The 18,107-nt window shown below is 40.7% G+C and overlaps 1 protein-coding gene across 12 annotated transcripts in view; it reads right to left on the minus strand.

Moving 5' to 3' along the window:
* ENOX1 (ecto-NOX disulfide-thiol exchanger 1) overlaps positions 1 to 18,107 on the minus strand; it is a 541,543-nt gene that overhangs the window by 15,648 nt on the left and 507,788 nt on the right. For 10 of the 12 annotated variants that reach the window (XM_059725304.1, XM_059725457.1, XM_059725449.1 and 7 more), the window contains one exon: positions 9,507 to 9,563. The exons of 1 other annotated variant lie outside the window; for it this stretch is intronic. In XM_059725304.1, the coding sequence (XP_059581287.1) occupies positions 9,507 to 9,563 (57 nt within the window). Of the gene's footprint in view, positions 1 to 9,506; positions 9,564 to 13,180; positions 13,275 to 18,107 lie in introns of those variants that run through there. One more of the 12 variants, XM_019500474.2, reaches the window with a different exon arrangement.

Below are 18,107 nucleotides of genomic sequence, written 5' to 3' on the forward strand. Positions count from 1 at the left end.
TGCTAAGGTACTGCCTATCCTCAACTCACACCGACATCAATTCAGATTGAGGGTGTTCAGCATGCTGTAAAAAGTGCTCAGTGTTACACAGGTTCAGGACCTAATACTGTGCTCTCAAAATGGTTCTCCAACAGAGGTACAGTGATGCATTAAAAGGAAAAGAATGGGAATGAAAGGAAGCAATTCTATTTTAGAAATAGAATTACTAGGTTTGTGAGATGGTCTGATAGGCTTCCTTGAAGAAATAGAGAGAAGAAGTCATAAAACCCCTTATGTATCATATTGTAAGAGGGTGAATGAGTTTTCATCAAGCATGTGGATTTCTAGAGATACCAGCTCTGGGGGCCTGAAAAATCTATAACCAAAAGCAACCTCCCCATTCACAGAATATAAGCTTTTAGCATTTCTGAGAGATACCTGAAGCATCCTCCTGCTACATAAGACCTGGACTAAAGCAATAAAAACTTGCCAAACCTATGCCTCTCATGAACATCCACTTAGCTTACCTCCACTACCCCCACACACTTTACTGCCTGTTCCATTAGAAGGTAGTAATATGATACACTGTAGGGCTATGGGCCCTAGCAAACCTTTGTACTGACAGTCCTAATATACTTCAAGCAGAAGCAAAAACATCCCATAATACTAGGGTAGGGAGCTCTAGCAACTCTAGAGGACAATACAGAGTTGTGATAGAAGGGAGCCAGACTGTGTAGCTTTCCATACAAATAACAGGATTTCCATACCAATGCATGATTAAAAATGGCTCTATTTCAGTGATGGCAGATGTGACTTCTGTATATGGGCTTACATATTTTGTACAGTTGCTTGGAATGAAATGGTAAACATAATTGTTAGGTATTACTAAAATGTCAGGTGTTAGAAATGTTTCCCTACAGAGTTCATGAAATATGAAGTCAAAAACTTCAGTGCTTTGTTAAGAGTGGGTGGCTGAATGTGTTTTATTGTCTTTCTCCCTTCTCTGCTGAGGTTAGATGAATCTGTTTCAATAAAAAGCAGAGTTACTATACCATTGTCGCACTTGCAATTAGAGACAAGGGAAGGGATATGATTTGTTGCACTATATCAACAAAATGGTAATTGCAAAACCCTTGAGTCTGATACAGACAACATATTCAGTGTTAGATCATGCTTCAGCCCACTGTGATACAGATCTCCCTTGAATGGCTGGACTTCTGTGGAAAGAGTGTGGCCAAAACCACAGACTGTACTTCTGTGAGGAAAGAGGCCTAAATGTTTCACCATAATGAACTTGCTCTTCTAATGGACAGCATCAGAACTGGGAGGGTGAAGCTGTGAACTGTTGGAGTATTACAATCTAAAAACTTTTAAAAAGTGAGGAGGGCAACTGATAACATGGTTGTATAAAACCAGCAAGTGTGTATTATTTTTCAGTCATGGTAGTGTTGAATTCACTACATCAGTAGTCTCCATTTTATGTCCATTAAAACAAAAAAAATGGAGGAGAGAGCAGCTTTGAGGGCTGTGTTTCAACAGGAAGGATGGAGAATGACCCAATCCTCCAAAATAACTTTTCACCTGGTTGTTAAGGCAGTCCCTTGGGAGGTCAGGGGTTGAACCCCTTAGCTAGAGGAAAGAATTGGACTTGGGTCTCCCACATGCTGGGTGACTATTTTAACCACTAAGCTCTGGAAGAGAAGGTGAGGATGGGATTACCTACCCCCTCCATCCAACCACCACTTTCTTCTCTTACTCATTCTTACGAGGACTTGGTGGTTGCCACAGTCCTCTTTGAAGAACCTGATCTGCTATGTATACTTTGAGAGAAACTACTGGATCAAACTCCTCAGGAAAGAAAAAGAAAGAAGTTGCTAGTCTGTGGCTCCTGAATAGCTCAGTTGTGAGCTAAGAGCCAAGTTGCTCAGATTTGTCAAAACCAAGATGCTTCTGGGCAAACGTGAAACAGAGCTTTAGGAACTTGAGGACCTACAGTATAAAAAATCCCGGGGCACTGGCCAACAGTGGGGGCTTTCCAGACTGTAATTGTAGACTTAAGTATCTAAATTCTGCCTATGCTCCAATTCTTGGTACCTGAAGTCCTTTTCTGGATCTGACTTACAGTTCTGCTCAAGTGAAATGTAATCACAATGAAGAATTACCAAGCCATAAGAAAACACTTATGTTAATTTAAAAAAATGCAAAAAATCACTTTCTTTTGGTTCTTTTGCATCAACAGTAACTTTGTCTGGTGAAGTAGAAGAGCAGCCTCCTGATGAGTTTGATGATCCTTCACTGAAACAACTTGAATGGCATCATTATCCTTGAAATACAGCTGGCATAATTTAAGCCCCTGTTAAGTCTTCCAACTAATCTTGAAAATCAGTTTAATTTAAGAAGCTGATTCTGCTAGACTTGGACAAACCAAAAATGGCAAAGATCATATGGTGTTTATGTTGTAAAAACATCTGCAATGTGAAGGCCTGCACTCTATAAGAGATTACATCGCCCTTGGCCTAGTACTAACTATATGAGTTGTCAAAATGGTTGAAGTATTTCACTCTAAACTCAGCCTTGGATGGCTACACCCAAAAGTGGCAAATTCATAGATTCATAGATGTTAGGGTCGGAAGGGACCTCAATAGATCATCGAGTCCAACCCCCTGCATAGGCAGGAAAGAGTGCTGGGTCTAGATGACCCCAGCTAGATGCATATCCAACCTCCTCTTGAAGACCCCCAGGGTAGGGAAGAGCACCACTTCCCTTGGGAGCCCGTTCCAGACCTTGGCCACTCTAACTGTGAAGAAGTTCTTCCTAATGTCCAGTCTAAATCTGCTCTCTGCTAGCTTGTGGCCATTATTTCTTGTAACCCCCGGGGGCGCCTTGGTGAATAAAACCTCACCAATTCCCTTCTGTGCTCCCGTGATGAATTTATAGGCAGCCACAAGGTCGCCTCTCAACCTTCTCTTGCGGAGGCTGAAAACGTCCAGGTTCTCTGGTCTCTCCTCGTAGGGCTTGGTCTGCAGGCCCTTAACCATACGAGTGGCCCTTCTCTGGACCCTCTCCAGGTTATCCGCATCCCTCTTGAAGTGCGGTGCCCAGAATTGCACACCGTACTCCAACTGCGGTCTGACCAGTTCCCGATAGAGGGGAAGTATCACCTCTTTGGATCTATTCGTCATGCATCTGCTGATGCATGATAAAGTGCCATTAGCTTTTCTGATGGCTTCGTCACACTGCCGACTCATGTTCGTCTTGGAGTGCACTAGGACTCCAAGATCCCTTTCCACTTCCGTGCCACCCAGCTGGTCATTTCCTAGGCTGTAGGTGTGCTGGACATTTTTCCTCCCTAGGTGCAGCACTTTGCATTTCTCCTTGTTGAACTGCATTCTTTTGTTTTCTGCCCACTTGTCCAACCTATCCAGGTCTGCTTGCAGCTGTTTCCTGCCCTCTGGGGTGTCCACTTCTACCCATAGCTTTGTGTCATCCGCAAACTTGGACACAGTACACTTCACTCCCTCGTCCAAGTCGCTGATGAAGACATTAAAGAGTATCGGTCCAAGGACCGAGCCCTGCGGGACCCCATTGCGTACACCCTTCCAGGTCGAAACCGAACCATCCACCACAACTCTCTGGGTGCGACCCTCTAGCCAATTCGCCACCCACCGGACTATGTAGTCATCCAAGTCACAGCCTCTTAACTTGTTCACCAGTATGGCGTGGGATACCGTATCAAAGGCCTTCCTGAAGTCTAAGTATACGACATCCACCCCTACTCCTGTGTCCAGGCGTTTTGTAACTGGGTCATAAAAAGAGACTAGATTAATCAGGCATGATCTGCCTGCTACGAACTCGTGCTGGTTTCCCCTCAGCATAATTTTTTCAAACACTTTGCCTAGGATGGAGGTGAGACTGACTGGCCTATAGTTGCCCGGGTCCTCTTTCCTTCCCTTCTTGAAAATGGGGAACACATTCGCCCTTTTCCAGTCCTCTGGGACTTAGCTCATGCGCCACGAGCATTCAAATATTCCTGCCAGTGGCTGTGCAATGACGTCGGCCAGTGCCTGCAGTACCCTCGGATGGAGCTCATCCGGGCCTGCCGACTTAAAGGCATCCATTTCTTCCAAGTGACTCTGCACCATCTCAGGGTCTACGCATGGCAGACTGGTGCCTTGCTGCTGCCTCTCTACAACCCCAGTGAGAGCCTTGTCCTGCCCCTCACTTAGGAACACTGAGGCAAAGAACTCGTTGAGGAGTTCAGCCTTGTCCCCCCTGTCCGTCACCAATTGCTTCTGCCAATTTAGTAGGGGTCCTATTCCTCCCTGGGCCTTCCTTTTACTCCCTATATATCTAAAAAACAATTTCTTGTTGTCCTTTACTTGGGATGCCATCCTCAGCTCCATGGTAGCTTTGGCCTGTCTAACTGCCTCCCTACAAGCGCGAGCAGAGGAGGTATACTCCTCTTTGGTGATCTCTCCCTGTTTCCACTTTTTATGTGCCCCCCTTTTGGCCATAGCCTGCCCTGGATTTCTCTGGTCAGCCAAGGAAGCCTCCTGGCCCCTTTCCCTCTTTTTCCTCACATCGGGATTGTCTCCCTTTGTGCCCGAAGGATCATTTCCTTAAGGCACAGCCACCCTTCTTGGGCTCCCATCACTTCAAAACTCCTACTCTGCAGTGCGTCCTTGACTAATAGCCTGAGTTCGTTGAAATCAGCTTTCCTAAAGTCTAGCACTTTCACCCTACTAGTTACCTTACCCACTCGACGTCTTATGGTGAATTCTATTATTAGGTGATCACTGTCCCCCAGATGGCCACCGATCTGTAGGTCCCCCACCACATCATCCCCCGTTGCCAATACCAGATCCAATAAGGCATTCCCCCTAGTGGGACCGTGTACCTCCTGTGTCAGGTGGAGGTCCTGTACACAGGTTAGAAACCTGCGTGAATGATGGGACTTTGCTGTCTGCGTCTCCCAGCAGATGTCTGGGTAGTTTAGGTCCCCCATGACTACCGCCTCCTTAGCTTTTATGGTCTCCGAGAGCTGCCTCAGGAGCCCCAAATCTAGTTCTTCCCCTTGGTGTGGGGGTCTGTAGCAGACCCCTACCACCAAATCCCTTTCTCCTTGCCCCAATGTAACCTAACCCACAATCCTTCTACTTCCTCATCCTTCGATTCCGTCTTGATGAGGGTCGATGTATATTCCTCATTGACATAGAGCACAACCCCTCCCCCTTTCTTCCCCACCCTGTCCTTTCTGTACAGCCTATAACCCTCAATATGTACCGCCCAGCCGTGGGACGAATCCCACCAGGTTTCTGTTAGCCCTACCAAGTCATAGGTGTTTTCTGCAAGCAGGAGCACTAGTTCATCCTGCTTGTTCCCCATGCTCCTAGCATTAGTATATAGGCACTTGGGCCCTGTGACTGGTGCCTTTGCTGCCCCCCAGCTCTGAGTCCCAAATGTAATAAAGGGGGCTGGAGGACAGGGGTAGAATAAAAGTATCAGCATAAATGTTGGATACCTGGTTGAACATGAGACATGCCCCAACAATGGTTAGGTATCCATAGGAAAAAATGTACTCTAACTTATCACTGTTGAATTTATATCTGAAGGAAAAAAATACAACATACTGTATCCAAGTGGCAGGAGATGCTAACCAAAAATGCCAAGAACACAGAATATGGCAAGCTTTACTACTTGTTCAGACAATGAAACTAAAATACAACAAGGTAATACAAAGTCTTATCTCCAGTTGCTCAAACCTGCTGAGATGTGGATGATTAATATGTTGAACTGGGCTGAAAAAGCCATAATCCTTAAAGTCCATTAGTGAAATCCCAGTCCCATTAAGGTCAATAGGAGTTTTGCTACTGACTTCAGAGGCCAGGATTTCAACCCTGAAATATATTGTAGCTACTGAGAAATTCTTCTACAACAATCATCGGTCTCATGGATGTTGTCTGAAATGGGAAGATTGATGCTCCAACTTCCAGGAAGCTGCGTCAAAACATTTACATCCAGCAGCCAAAGTTAATTAAGTTTTGTAGTAGGCAACAGGATGATGTCGTGGTGAGCCACATAATCTATTTTTTTTTGTTTTCATTTCATAAAATATTTTAATTTAATAAAATATTCCCTGCCCCTTCACTTTTTCTCAGAAAAAGAAGTGCTTTTTCACATGTTGGGACATTAAAGCCAACAAGAGACCAGGAAAAGATAAAAGGATAAAATGCACATTGCACAACAGCTCTTCTGTCAGCCTTGGTTATGGGACTGTTGAAGTTACTGATAATTCAGATTTCCCACAGGGACAGGATTTTTGCTGGGGATAGTATACACATTATGCTGGTGCTTTTCTTCTACATAGTGTGCCGCAGGGAAAATGGAACTCACAATGTATTAAAAGCCACTTCAGTCATCAACAGTAACAATTACTACTACATGCAACTAGCAAATCATTTATGACATGCTCTCTTAGCTGTCTGCAGGGCCCAGCACATGTTACAAGGAAGGTTGTAGCTGATTTGCTGACTAATTACTCCGCAGTAAAGCACCATCGTCTACATGTGCAGTGCTAACAGCCCACAGTAAACGAATTAGTAAACTAATTTATATTTTATATATAAGTGTATTTATTTATATTTAATAATTATATAAAATTATATAAATTATATATTATATAAATAAATCATATAAAATATAAACAAGTTATATCAAATTATTTAAATTTATAACAATATAATTTATATTTAATAAGTTTATTATTTAATAAACTAATTAATATTAGCTTACTGGGACACAAGTCCTATCCTACAGCACAGTAGTACCATGCAGTGAAACATGTGTAGATGGTGACGGGGCTGGCTGGGGTTCAAGGGTGCTATGGAATAGAGGCTGCCAGTCAGCTAGCTCTGCATTATAGCACCCTTGTGCACAAGCCAGCCCTTCTCCAGCATGTTGAGCCATGGAGGAGCAGCTCTGGGCTGGCAGGCTGACCACCCTTTGTCAGCTGGGCTGCACTGCCCCAGCTCAACATGCTGCGGTCCCGGGTGTGCGTGTAAATGCTGTGTCTGTGACCAATAAACTCCGGTGTGAATGGCACCAGAGTTTACTGTGTCACATTAATATAACATGTAGATACACCCAGTGAGTATAGCATTACTTTTGTCAGGCCTTTGATATGATTGTGGGAAATGCTCTGGGCAAAAGGAGGAGAAAATCCAATATTGGCTCAGTATGTGTGTGTTAGTGGTTGGGACCCTTTCATTAGTGGTGAGTATTCATTTCTAGAGATGTTTCAATTTCCTGCATTACTTGTAGTATGTTCTGGCCATGAGAAATTGTATGTCCCATCCCTGCCTATGGCCATATAAGATGTATAATATTTTTATCTGTTTTCTTCCCTGAGGAAAGATGTTTCAATCTTTTGTTTTAACAAACAACAATATTATTACATAAAATACATCTAAATTAGAGACAGGGCTTCATGACTTAGGAGAATTATTTTTGTGGGGATTGCAATATGGACAAGTCTTTTTGAAGTATAAGACTCCAGTAAATATGCAGAGACCTTAATAGAGGCTTCTGCAGCCCTTTTTAAGATGCTGGTTTTCCCTAGCAAAAGATATAAGTGGCTCAAGCTGAGCTGTAGAGAGATAGGTCATACTCTGTTCGGATAGCAAACAGATATTGTCATAGTTCCTTGCCAACAACTTCCAATCATACCTTTAATGTGAAGGTATTTCATTTGCTAAATTCAATCTGTCAACTGTATCAAATATGTACTAATCCTATTTTATGCATCACAGTCCACTAATAACCAAGTAGGAACCACCAAATCTTTTCCTCTTTGATCAGCTCAGATTTAGACACTGGCCAAGGGCAAAAACCATAGACTCCACTCGTAATGAAGGTCTGGATGAATTTTTCAAAAAGCAGCACTTGGGTATTAAATATTCAATATGAAGTAAAATTGCACTGATATTTCCAACTTCCTTTCCAATGTTCACTGTTTCCACAAAGAAAATCACACTTCCTTTCACTATTCAGTCTTGTAACACATTTTTGTGCTACCATTTGTGTTAGTGCTTTTATATCTCTTCCTGAATTTACCATGGAGTGATTTTTAAACTCATTGGTTCATCGCAGTGGTCTAGTTTCCTTTTCTATCAGTATTTTAGGAATGGTGCTGATGCTGTTCCTTTTGAATTCAAACCTATAATCACACACAACTAGCCATAATATTCAATTTCCTTTACTGTAAAGTGCTCAAGGCACCACATTGAGCATGTGAAAAAGAAAACTGAATTTCCATTCTTTAGGAAGTTCAGACATTCTCAAATCTCATCTTGAATTAGAATAAAATGTTATTTTTGGAAAATGTACTTCAAAACAAAACTACTGAACTATTCTGTCTTTGATATTTCTGAGTGAAATTTTGTTTTGATAAAGTTTAAATATTTTGTCATCATTTTTTGACCTACTGTAGTGGGAAGGTGATGGTTTTCAGGCACCAGATGTGACAAATTCAGGTTCATCAACTTATCTCTTCCCCATTCTATTGTAAAAACACAATGTTTCTAGGCTGCCCGAGTGCTACCTACAGATAGCAATTTTTGCTTTTATGGAGCTTTTAAAGAATAATTAATTCCTCCTGCAAGGGGCTGAAGGCTCAGCGGTCCAATTGACTTCGCTGATGAATCAGACCATAATGAATAAGATTCAAAGAACATTAGAACAAGGAAGAAAACCCCTTCTTTAGTCAAACTAAGTTAAAGATTCCCACAGAGCTTTAAAGACACATTTAAAAGTTAAAATGAGTCCTTATCTGTCTAACTGATACTATTTTAGATCATTAAAACGGCAATAATTTAAAAAAAATCATGCTGTTACTGTTTCTCTCTGCCGAGACAAAGATATTAGGCCAGCCATTTGTTTCAAGCCATTTTCATGTTCAGATGCTTACAAAGAACCACTGTATTGCAAAGTTTGGATTACAAAAATAGCAAGAAAATGTACCTACTCATTCTCTTTACAATGAATAGCAAAGAGACAATAGGACTATTTCTATTGGTCTTAATTTTTTATAAATTATGACCAGACACAGTTCCTTTAAGAAACTTATTACTGGAAGGTAAAGTGACTCCGTATGTGCCTGTAAAACCAAAATGCAGTCACATCTGTGGTGGAAGGTAGCAGTCGTGATGACAGTGTAGCATGGTAGGATGGGCAATCTTGGCAACTAATATAAAGCAGTTTTCTTACAAACATTCCTGTGGCATCTTTAATATCCATACAGAGCAAGCAGGACTTTGGTTGTTAAGGTCTCATCCAAATAATCCCAGAAAGGAAACTGAATGGAACTCAGTTCATCTATCTCAAAATGAACTTGGCAGGGATTTGAACCTGCACCTCTAGGAAGAATAGATGTTCCAAACCTGATTTTTAGACCATTTAGTCATTCTATCAACTTTCGAATGCAAAAAGCAAGCTTGGGAACATAAACATGCAAATACAGCTATACCTACATTTGCCTGAGATTCGTCATGGCCATTGATTTCTGCTAACTCCTTGGCACTTTTTAACTGCAAAGATTAAACAAAAACAAAACAAAACAAAACAAAAACAAGCACATTACTTGAGTATTTCACAGTTATCTTTGATTTATTTGAAGTAGCATTTTATAAAGCCTCCAATGAGAAAAACAGATGGAGCATATAATTCTAATGAGTTTTTGCTCAAACCATTTTGAAACCAACATGTTTAATGCTTGAAAGGTGGCAAAAGGAAAATAGTAAGGCTGGGTCATTTTTAAAAAAAAAAAAAGATTAGAAAGTAGTTTCAAGGCATAAAAAGTATATAAAATTGGCTCTCAAGAATAATAAATGATTTCATTTCCCATTCTTGTTTCTATTAATTTAAACTTTGCAGTGTTTGCAAGTTGCCAGTAGCTAAACAGTGTTTTGCTAATGATTACTTCTGAATGATATATTTTGAGCTGCTTAAAATGCCAAAGTATTACTGTAGGTTTCCTTTGTGGGGATGTATCCAGATAACTGACGTGCCTCCTGGGTATGATGGAGGAGGAGAAGGAGGAGGGATGAGCAGCTCATTTATTTAGCTAGTGGGAGGAAGAACTGAGAAGACATTGTCAATTTCATATGGAGGTGCTAAAGCAATTTTTTTTCAATGAGCTTTTTAATCGCAACTCAGGATTACTTCAGGGAAGGCTCTCAAATACCCATAATCAAAAGAATTAAAGAAATTACCTATCTGACATCTGGGGCCAAATTTTCCAAGATTTGTGCTCACACCACTTATGGCTGAACAAGCATACAAAAAGGTATATGCCACAATGTTCATGTGCCTGAATCAGATAACTTTACATGCAGAAAATTGCACTCATGCTTTAGTACACCCAGAGACAGCTACACCTGCCCACTTTGATTCTTGGTTCACCCAAAGTTTAAAATCAATTTCCTGCCAGTGGCAGCAGCATTTCTATTCAGGCAGCAGTGAAGGAATCAACTGACTCCATGGCTCATTATAATATACTTGATTCTTTCTAAATTCTCCATTCTGCAGGCATTAATGACCTCCTCTCCCTTTTAATGTCTTTAATGGTTTCACTAATCAAACTATCCTTTGTTCGGTAATTCTTCTGTCTGTTACCTAATCTGGATGATGAATTTCCTATTTTCACAGTCCCACCAATTACTTTTTACTCTACACAGAAACATTAACTCACATGTGGAAATAACTTCAGTGATTCACTGGATGGATTGTCAGGATGCTTAAGAAGGCTAGATTTTGTTTTATAAATCTGAAAGAGATGTATATTCAATTCTAATGACTACAGGACTAATGAAATGTCTTTTGATTATTTTTGCCCTGTTTATTGTGTTTTTTTACATAATATATGATATAGCAAATTAATGCATGTTCCAATAAAGTTATAGTTTTTTTTTCCTTGGATCTTAAACTGAGTAATACAGCCATAGGCGCCTAAAAAGTTTCTAATTTCTTTTTAACTGCAGAAAAATGTTTGTTGTGTTATATGTGATAATGCACCACACTCTGAATGCTGCTTCTCAAAACACTAAATTTGCCCATGTACATATCTTTGAGAAGTTGGACCTTTTTTCTTACCTAATTTAAAGGGGATATTTGAGAGTGGTGATGATAATGATAGTAAGGAGAGTTTTTTGCTGGATGCCTTTGTTTCCACCTGTTTTTGCTAAGGAATAAAAATTTTCTATAGGCATCACCTTTTATGCATCATATATATACTTAATTATGTAAGGGCAATTCTAAAAGTCTGATGAAACAGAATCTGCTCTGTTTGATTCAAAACATTTGATATTTACAGTGAAAGCAGTCCAAAGTTTTTTTATATGAATGCTGTAACTTTTCAATGCAACGATAAGCAACTTTGTCAGTGAAAGCACAATAAAGCACAAATGAGCAGTAGGAGGTACTCAAGAATGGTGCAAATTGTTTTTCCTTCATGGAGACCAAGAATGTAATTTCGACAGAGCAACACTAAGTTATGAATTTCTGTTTTAAATTGTATTTCATGGTAACTTAAATAACTAGCATATTTCAAAATGAATTTTTATCCTGTGTGCGCAAAATCTTAATTCCACAAGTCATCCTTACATAACTAGGATACTGAATAAGGCAATAGACAGGCCAGTGCAGTTCAAATCATCACTTACCTTTCCCCACCCAGCCTTTTCTAGGTTCATAAAGTACAATTACCCTATGGCCACTAACTGCTCCCTGGAAGGTGCTCCATGTACATGTGTCTTGCCAGTGACTCCACACTCACCACTGAATCACATTCTCATTCTGTTAAAGGCTGGAATCTATTTCTAGGCACACATCTATCCTAGACACTTCCCCTTACACTTTTCTGCCATCATTAGAACTGGTTCTATGTCAGTGATACCAGGAGTGATAATGGATGCCAGGGAGGGTAATGAACAGGGGACAGATCTCTATAGATATACCCAGTTCAGTGTGCTCTCTCTCGAAAGCATCCATTCCTGCACTGTTGGAGAAAGGATACTGGGCTAGATATATCATTCATTGGTGTGACCCAGAATAGCATTTCATATGTTCCTATGAAGATAACTAGAGTAGACAGTCATATACAGTGTGTCCTCTAGACCTGCTCTAAGCAAGATTAAATACATAGAGACCGCTACACATGAGGGCGAACGTTTGGTTCCCCAGGGACAACTAGCAGTGGGACATCTTGTGTTGCTGCTAGCTGTTCCCAGGGAAGGCCTGTGACACATGCCCTCTGGCGCATGGCAGGTTACGCTGGGAAGGGGAGGGGGAGGGCAGGGCCAGTACAGGAAACCCCCACTTAATGCTGTTTTGCTTAGCGTTATTTTGCTATAACGCTCATTTTAAATCGATACCTGGTTTCACTTAGCGCTCAGAAAGTTTTGCTATAGTGCTCACAGTCGCCATCTTGGGTCATTTAAAACACTTGTGGTCACCATCTTGGGTCATCAAATACTTTTGGTTTCGCTTAATGCTTCATTTTCAGGAACCAATTAAGAGTGCTAAGCAGGGGTTGCGTGTACTGGGTTGGCCCCAGCAGCCCTACCTGGGATCCTGGGGGCCTCCTGGGGCTGCAGCAGCAGCAATTCTGCCGCTCGGAGCCTGGCCGGCAGCCGGAGTGTGGCTCCTGTCAGCCAGGCTCTGGTTTTGAGTGATGCACGTTGCCTGGTTTATTTTTTCCACGGGTTTTTTAACCTCTGGATATCCAGGGATCAAAAAACACCCCTGCGCTGCCCCCTTGCAGCAAAGAGAACAGCTGAATGTGTGTTATGTGGCACTGCAGACGTGTCTGTGGCACTACATACCACATGGCCATGCTCGTCTGGATGTGGCCAGAGGGTGCTATGCTGGTAGCCAACAAGGCCTTATCTCCCATCACTCCAACCAATGGTGGAGATTCATCAGTAGCAACAATGGTAGAAAAATGTAAGGAAAAATACGTCTAACTCTAGACACAAAGACTAGGGGCAAAGTCCCTTTTTTCCAATATTGTGGTTTTTGGTTTAAATTAAAATGATCATCTCTTATATCCTAAATGGTATGAAAAAAAAAGAACAAAAGCCTTGGAAAACATACAATATTGGAAAAAATAGGAGTTGCCTTACCCCAAAGGCAGGCTCCATCGCAGTTCAATGGCGAGTGTGATGTTACCAGCAGAGAGCATGGTGAGGCATCACACTGAACTAGAGCCAGCAATCACCCAGGGCCTACCCTTCATGGACCTGAAAGGAAAGGAGAAGGGTTAGGATTTCAGGACTTTGCCAAAATATCCATGTTTATCTGAGGTGCTTGTTCCTTAGGGACAGTTACAAGGGACAGGAACCGCACATGTAAAATGTATGGGATTTACATGTACAATCAAGGACCTCTTTGACCTAAATTTAGCAGTTTGCAACATATACTTCTGCAGGCTTTCTATGGCAGGCTGAAAATTTTGTGGCAGCTTTAAGTAAAAACAAAAAAAATGTGGGTATGTTGATTTTAATACAGAAATAAATAATGCAATCAATGCAGTAGCTTCAGTGCTATTTAGTTCTATATTAAATGTCTGCTTTCATATGACTCTAACCGTGATTTTCAAAATCCAGTGCACAGGCAATACAGAAGAATGTATAAACATGTCTGTACACTGTAGAAATTGTTGGAGGGAAAAAACATGTTTTTTTTCTACTGAAAGATTATGGCTACCTAAACTATCATTTAGGGGCACATTTCAAAGATAATTCTTGAGATGAATAGGGATACATCCCACCTGTTTTATTTATCCTTATGTTGTCTGAAGACTTGAGAAGACAGTATGGCACCAATTTACAATTAGTGGTCCTGCTAAGATGCAAAGGTCTATGTTAGTAGATCTTATTTCAGGTTTGAGATTGGATCTTTCTATATGCTTTTACAATAGCAATGGATTATGATGACTATCCTAATGGTACTCTGATTTGGAAGGGATAGCTGAAGATATAGCAAGGTAGAAAGAAATTGCATAAGATAGGAGATGGTAGACAGTTATAGGCCCACAAGGCTTGTGAGACCAGAGAAAGAGACAGAGAAAGAGAAATAGTAATGGTAATAAGCATAAAGAATTGGAAGTCCTAATACAGTAAAAGCAGCATGATCCAACTGGGGTAACTGAGACTTCGTGGGATAGTTTGCATGACTGGAATATTAAAAGCAGTATTTCTTTATATAAAAAGGAGATATACATTTGTTCTGAAGTCACTACAAGATGGGCAGGAGATCTGTTGAAAATCTCTGGGTCAAGGTAAACAGGAAGAATAGAAAGGGAGATGTCATAATGGATGTCGCGATAGGCCATCAAATCTTGAGAAAGGGTGGACAAGCCTTTTTTCAAACAACTAACTGAAGAATCTAATTCACAGGGCCTCACGCTGTGATGGGACTTTACCATGTATTTTCTGATAATAAGCTGACCATGAACCAACAGTGTGTCCTTGCTGCGAAGGCAGCTAACAGCATACTGGGCTACATTAGTAGGAGCGTTGCCACTAGATCGAGGGAAGTGATTCTCCCCCTCTATTCAGCACTAGTGAGGCTACATCTAGAGTATAGTTTTGGGCCCTCCACTACAAAAAGGATGTAAACAAACTGGAGAGAGTCCAGTGGAGGGCAATGGAAATGCTTAAGGGCCTGGGGCACGTGACCTATGAGAAGAGGCTGAGCGAACTGGGCTTTTTTAGTCTGGAGAAGAGAACACTGAGGAGGGGGATTTAATAGCAGCCTTCAACTACCTGAAGGATGGTTCCAAAGAGCTAGACCATTCTCATTGGTGGCAGATGACAGAACAAGGACCGATGGTCTTAAGTTGCACCAAGGGAAGTTTAGCTTAGATATAAGAAAGAACTTTCTCACTAGGAAAGCACTGGAACAGGTTACCCAAGGTACTGGTGGAATCTCCATCCTGGGAGGCTTATAAGACATGGCTAGACAAAGCCATGGGTAGGATGATATAACTAGAAACGGTCCTGCTTTGAACAAGGGGTTGAACTAGATGCCCTCATGAGATCCGTTCCAACCCTAATTTTCTTTGATTCTATGATCTGTTGGGAGGGTAACTCAGCCCTGCCTTGGCAGTCAAGCAAGATTTTGGAGTATATCAGAGATAATCTTGAAGCGTGTCAGGGCAGCATGGCCTATGGGAGAATGTAGCCAGACAGGTCAGGGTGACCCGTGGGCAGCAGCACAGTATGATGGGAGACAGAGAGGATGTGGCGTGGTGGGCAGGGTGGTGGGACAGTGTTCGGGGGGCCACACAGGTACAGGGTGCTGCCCATCACAGAGTACATGGCATGTGTCTGGGATGTCTGTGACCTCCAACCACCCAGAAGTTGGCCAGCCCTAATATGGAGCATGGGACTGAGTGTACAGTTACCAAATTTGCTGGTGATGGCACACCATATGATGTTGTAGACACTTTGGAGGATAGGGTTAGGATTCAGTATGACTTTGATAAACCAGAAAAAGTCTGAAACTTACTGAACAAAATTAAACAAGGTTAGGTGTAAAGCCCTACATTTAGGAAACAATAATCACATACACAAATACAGACTGGGAAATGACTGTCTAGGCCAGAGTACTGCACAAAAGGACCTAGAGGTTATAGTGGACAACCAGATGAATATGAATCAACAGTCTATTCTTATTGCAATAGAAGCCAATAGCATACTGGGCTGTACTAAAAGGAGCAATGCTTGCAAATCAAGGGAAGTATTTCTTTCACTCTATTCAGCATGGGGGAGGCCTGTAGTATGGAGCTGTAGTACTGTGTCTAGTTTTAAGCACCATACTTCAAGAAAAATGTGGGCAAATTAGAAAGAGTACAGTGGAGAGCAATATAAATGTTTGATGTATGGACATGATTTAAAGGGAAACATTCTGGAATTATTTAATTGGGAGAAGAGATACTTGCAGAGAAGAGGAAAGTTTGGTAACAGTTTTTCAAACACCTAAAGGGTGATTGTAATAAGGATAGTGGCTGCCAGGTACAGAAGAAGAAATAATGGCGTTAAACTACAATAAGGGAAATTTAAGATAGAAATTAGGAAGAACTTTGTAACTATGAGGGTGGTTGAACACTGGACCAGATTACCTAGAGAGGCTGTGGAATCCCCATCCAGGAAAGTTTTTAAAGACAGGCTAGAAAAATACTTTACAGGAATGTGTTAAACAGGGATGTTCCTGCCTGGAGCAGGAGGTTGGAATAATAAAAGACCTTCTGAGGTCCCTTCCAGCCCTATTTTTCTATGATTCTAATGTACATTAAAATATGTACTTTTCTATTCTTAAGGAAATATTTTATGATGACATATTCTAATGCTATTAAAATACGTTGAAATAAAGTTTCAAATGGGAATGATAGAATGATACTATACAGGCGCATCTACACATCGCCCTATAGCAACGTAGCAATGTTCTATGTCAACATATGGTGCACTATGGCAGTGTAGCGATCATGTGGGTCTACATATGATCACCAGCTACATCGCCATAGTGGCACACTCCCCAGGTATAGCAGCGCTCCCTGGCAATGTAGTGAGGAAATCTAAGCATGCGCTGCCCGCATGGTGCAGTAACCACCCCTACTGCACCATGCTTTAGTTCTTCCAAAAGGAAGAATGAAAGTACGGCGCCATAGCAACATCACTGTCTGGCAGTGTGACCTACCTGTTCTATTTCTTTTATATTCTCTATGTCCTTTAACTCATTCCATCATCTGAAATTGTATGTTTAAAAAATACTGTAAAAAAATCTATTCTTATTCATATCCTTCTGCCTAAAACTACGTTACTTCAATTCACACTGATAACTGTAACCATAAATGCTAGAGATATTTTTAACATGAAAACTATTCTGAAAAATCCGAATTGTCAGACTGTAAAATACATTTGCCACTAAATGCACTTGATGACAAATGGCAGATATGCAACAAAGGCATAATTCTAAAAATAAACGGTAACAAAATTTTGGAATAAATACAACAATTCAATACATCAGTATTTTTAATACATCTATAAATAATTTTTATACTTTATCAACACCTGGTATTGAGGCAGAATGGCTGAAAACTTATGAAAGGTGCTTTTTTAAACTAACCATCTTAGTCTTTTTGAAACCTTGCTATGTAAACAACTGAGATTCTTTACTTCTACAGTGTTTAAGAAAAAAAAAGTCTGGATGCCTAAAATAATAAGAAAACCCATTGTCTTAACTAAAATGTTAGGAAATGTTAAAACAGAGGTCTTAGAAGAGATGTTGTAACTATGTAGTACAAGTATTGAGTTGTGACTGCTGTCTTCACAACTATATAGCCTACACACCCAGCCCACATTTGCATACTCTATATGTGTGCACAGTATGGTACTGCATCTCTCAGCATAGGTTCAGATTTCTCTTTGCTGCGAAACAATCCATCTTGCCTTGCTTGTAAGACAATACTTTCAAATACACTTAACAATGCCACACAGCACTTAGTATCAATGAAAGCTAAACTGAAATGATCAGATTTGCAAAGTATATAAAAGGTTCTCTTCTTCCCACAAGAAGAAGTGCTAGATAAGTGCACTGATGCACTGGGATTATTTTTTAGTGTCATCATTATTCAATCTTTTGTATATTTGTGTCTGCATGAATAACACAGGAGATGTTAAACTCATTTTCCCTGCTTCTGGTCTTAAAAGAAATGGCTGCTTTCTTTGAAATATGTTTACTTTTCTGGCATATTTAACTATCCTAAAATTCATTTGTCTTCAGATAGAAAACACTCACACATCACTGGTATCTGTATAGAGGAACATAACAGAAAATGTTACACAAGTTGTGAAATTCAATATTCCCTACTGCAAAACTGACAGATTTCAATCTCATTTTGACAGTGTTTTCATAAGCTATAGTATACATTACTTTCAACTAGCATTTGCGTATGCTAGATAGAATAGACACACAGGTCATATATATTGTTATACCCTGCTTATAATTCAGCCAATAGTCCAATTCCCACTCATTTTAAAGTGAGCAAAAGAACTATAATATATTACTAG

The sequence above is a fragment of the Alligator mississippiensis genome, chromosome 1 (assembly GCF_030867095.1).
Source record: "Alligator mississippiensis isolate rAllMis1 chromosome 1, rAllMis1, whole genome shotgun sequence".
NCBI lineage: Eukaryota > Metazoa > Chordata > Crocodylia > Alligatoridae > Alligator > Alligator mississippiensis.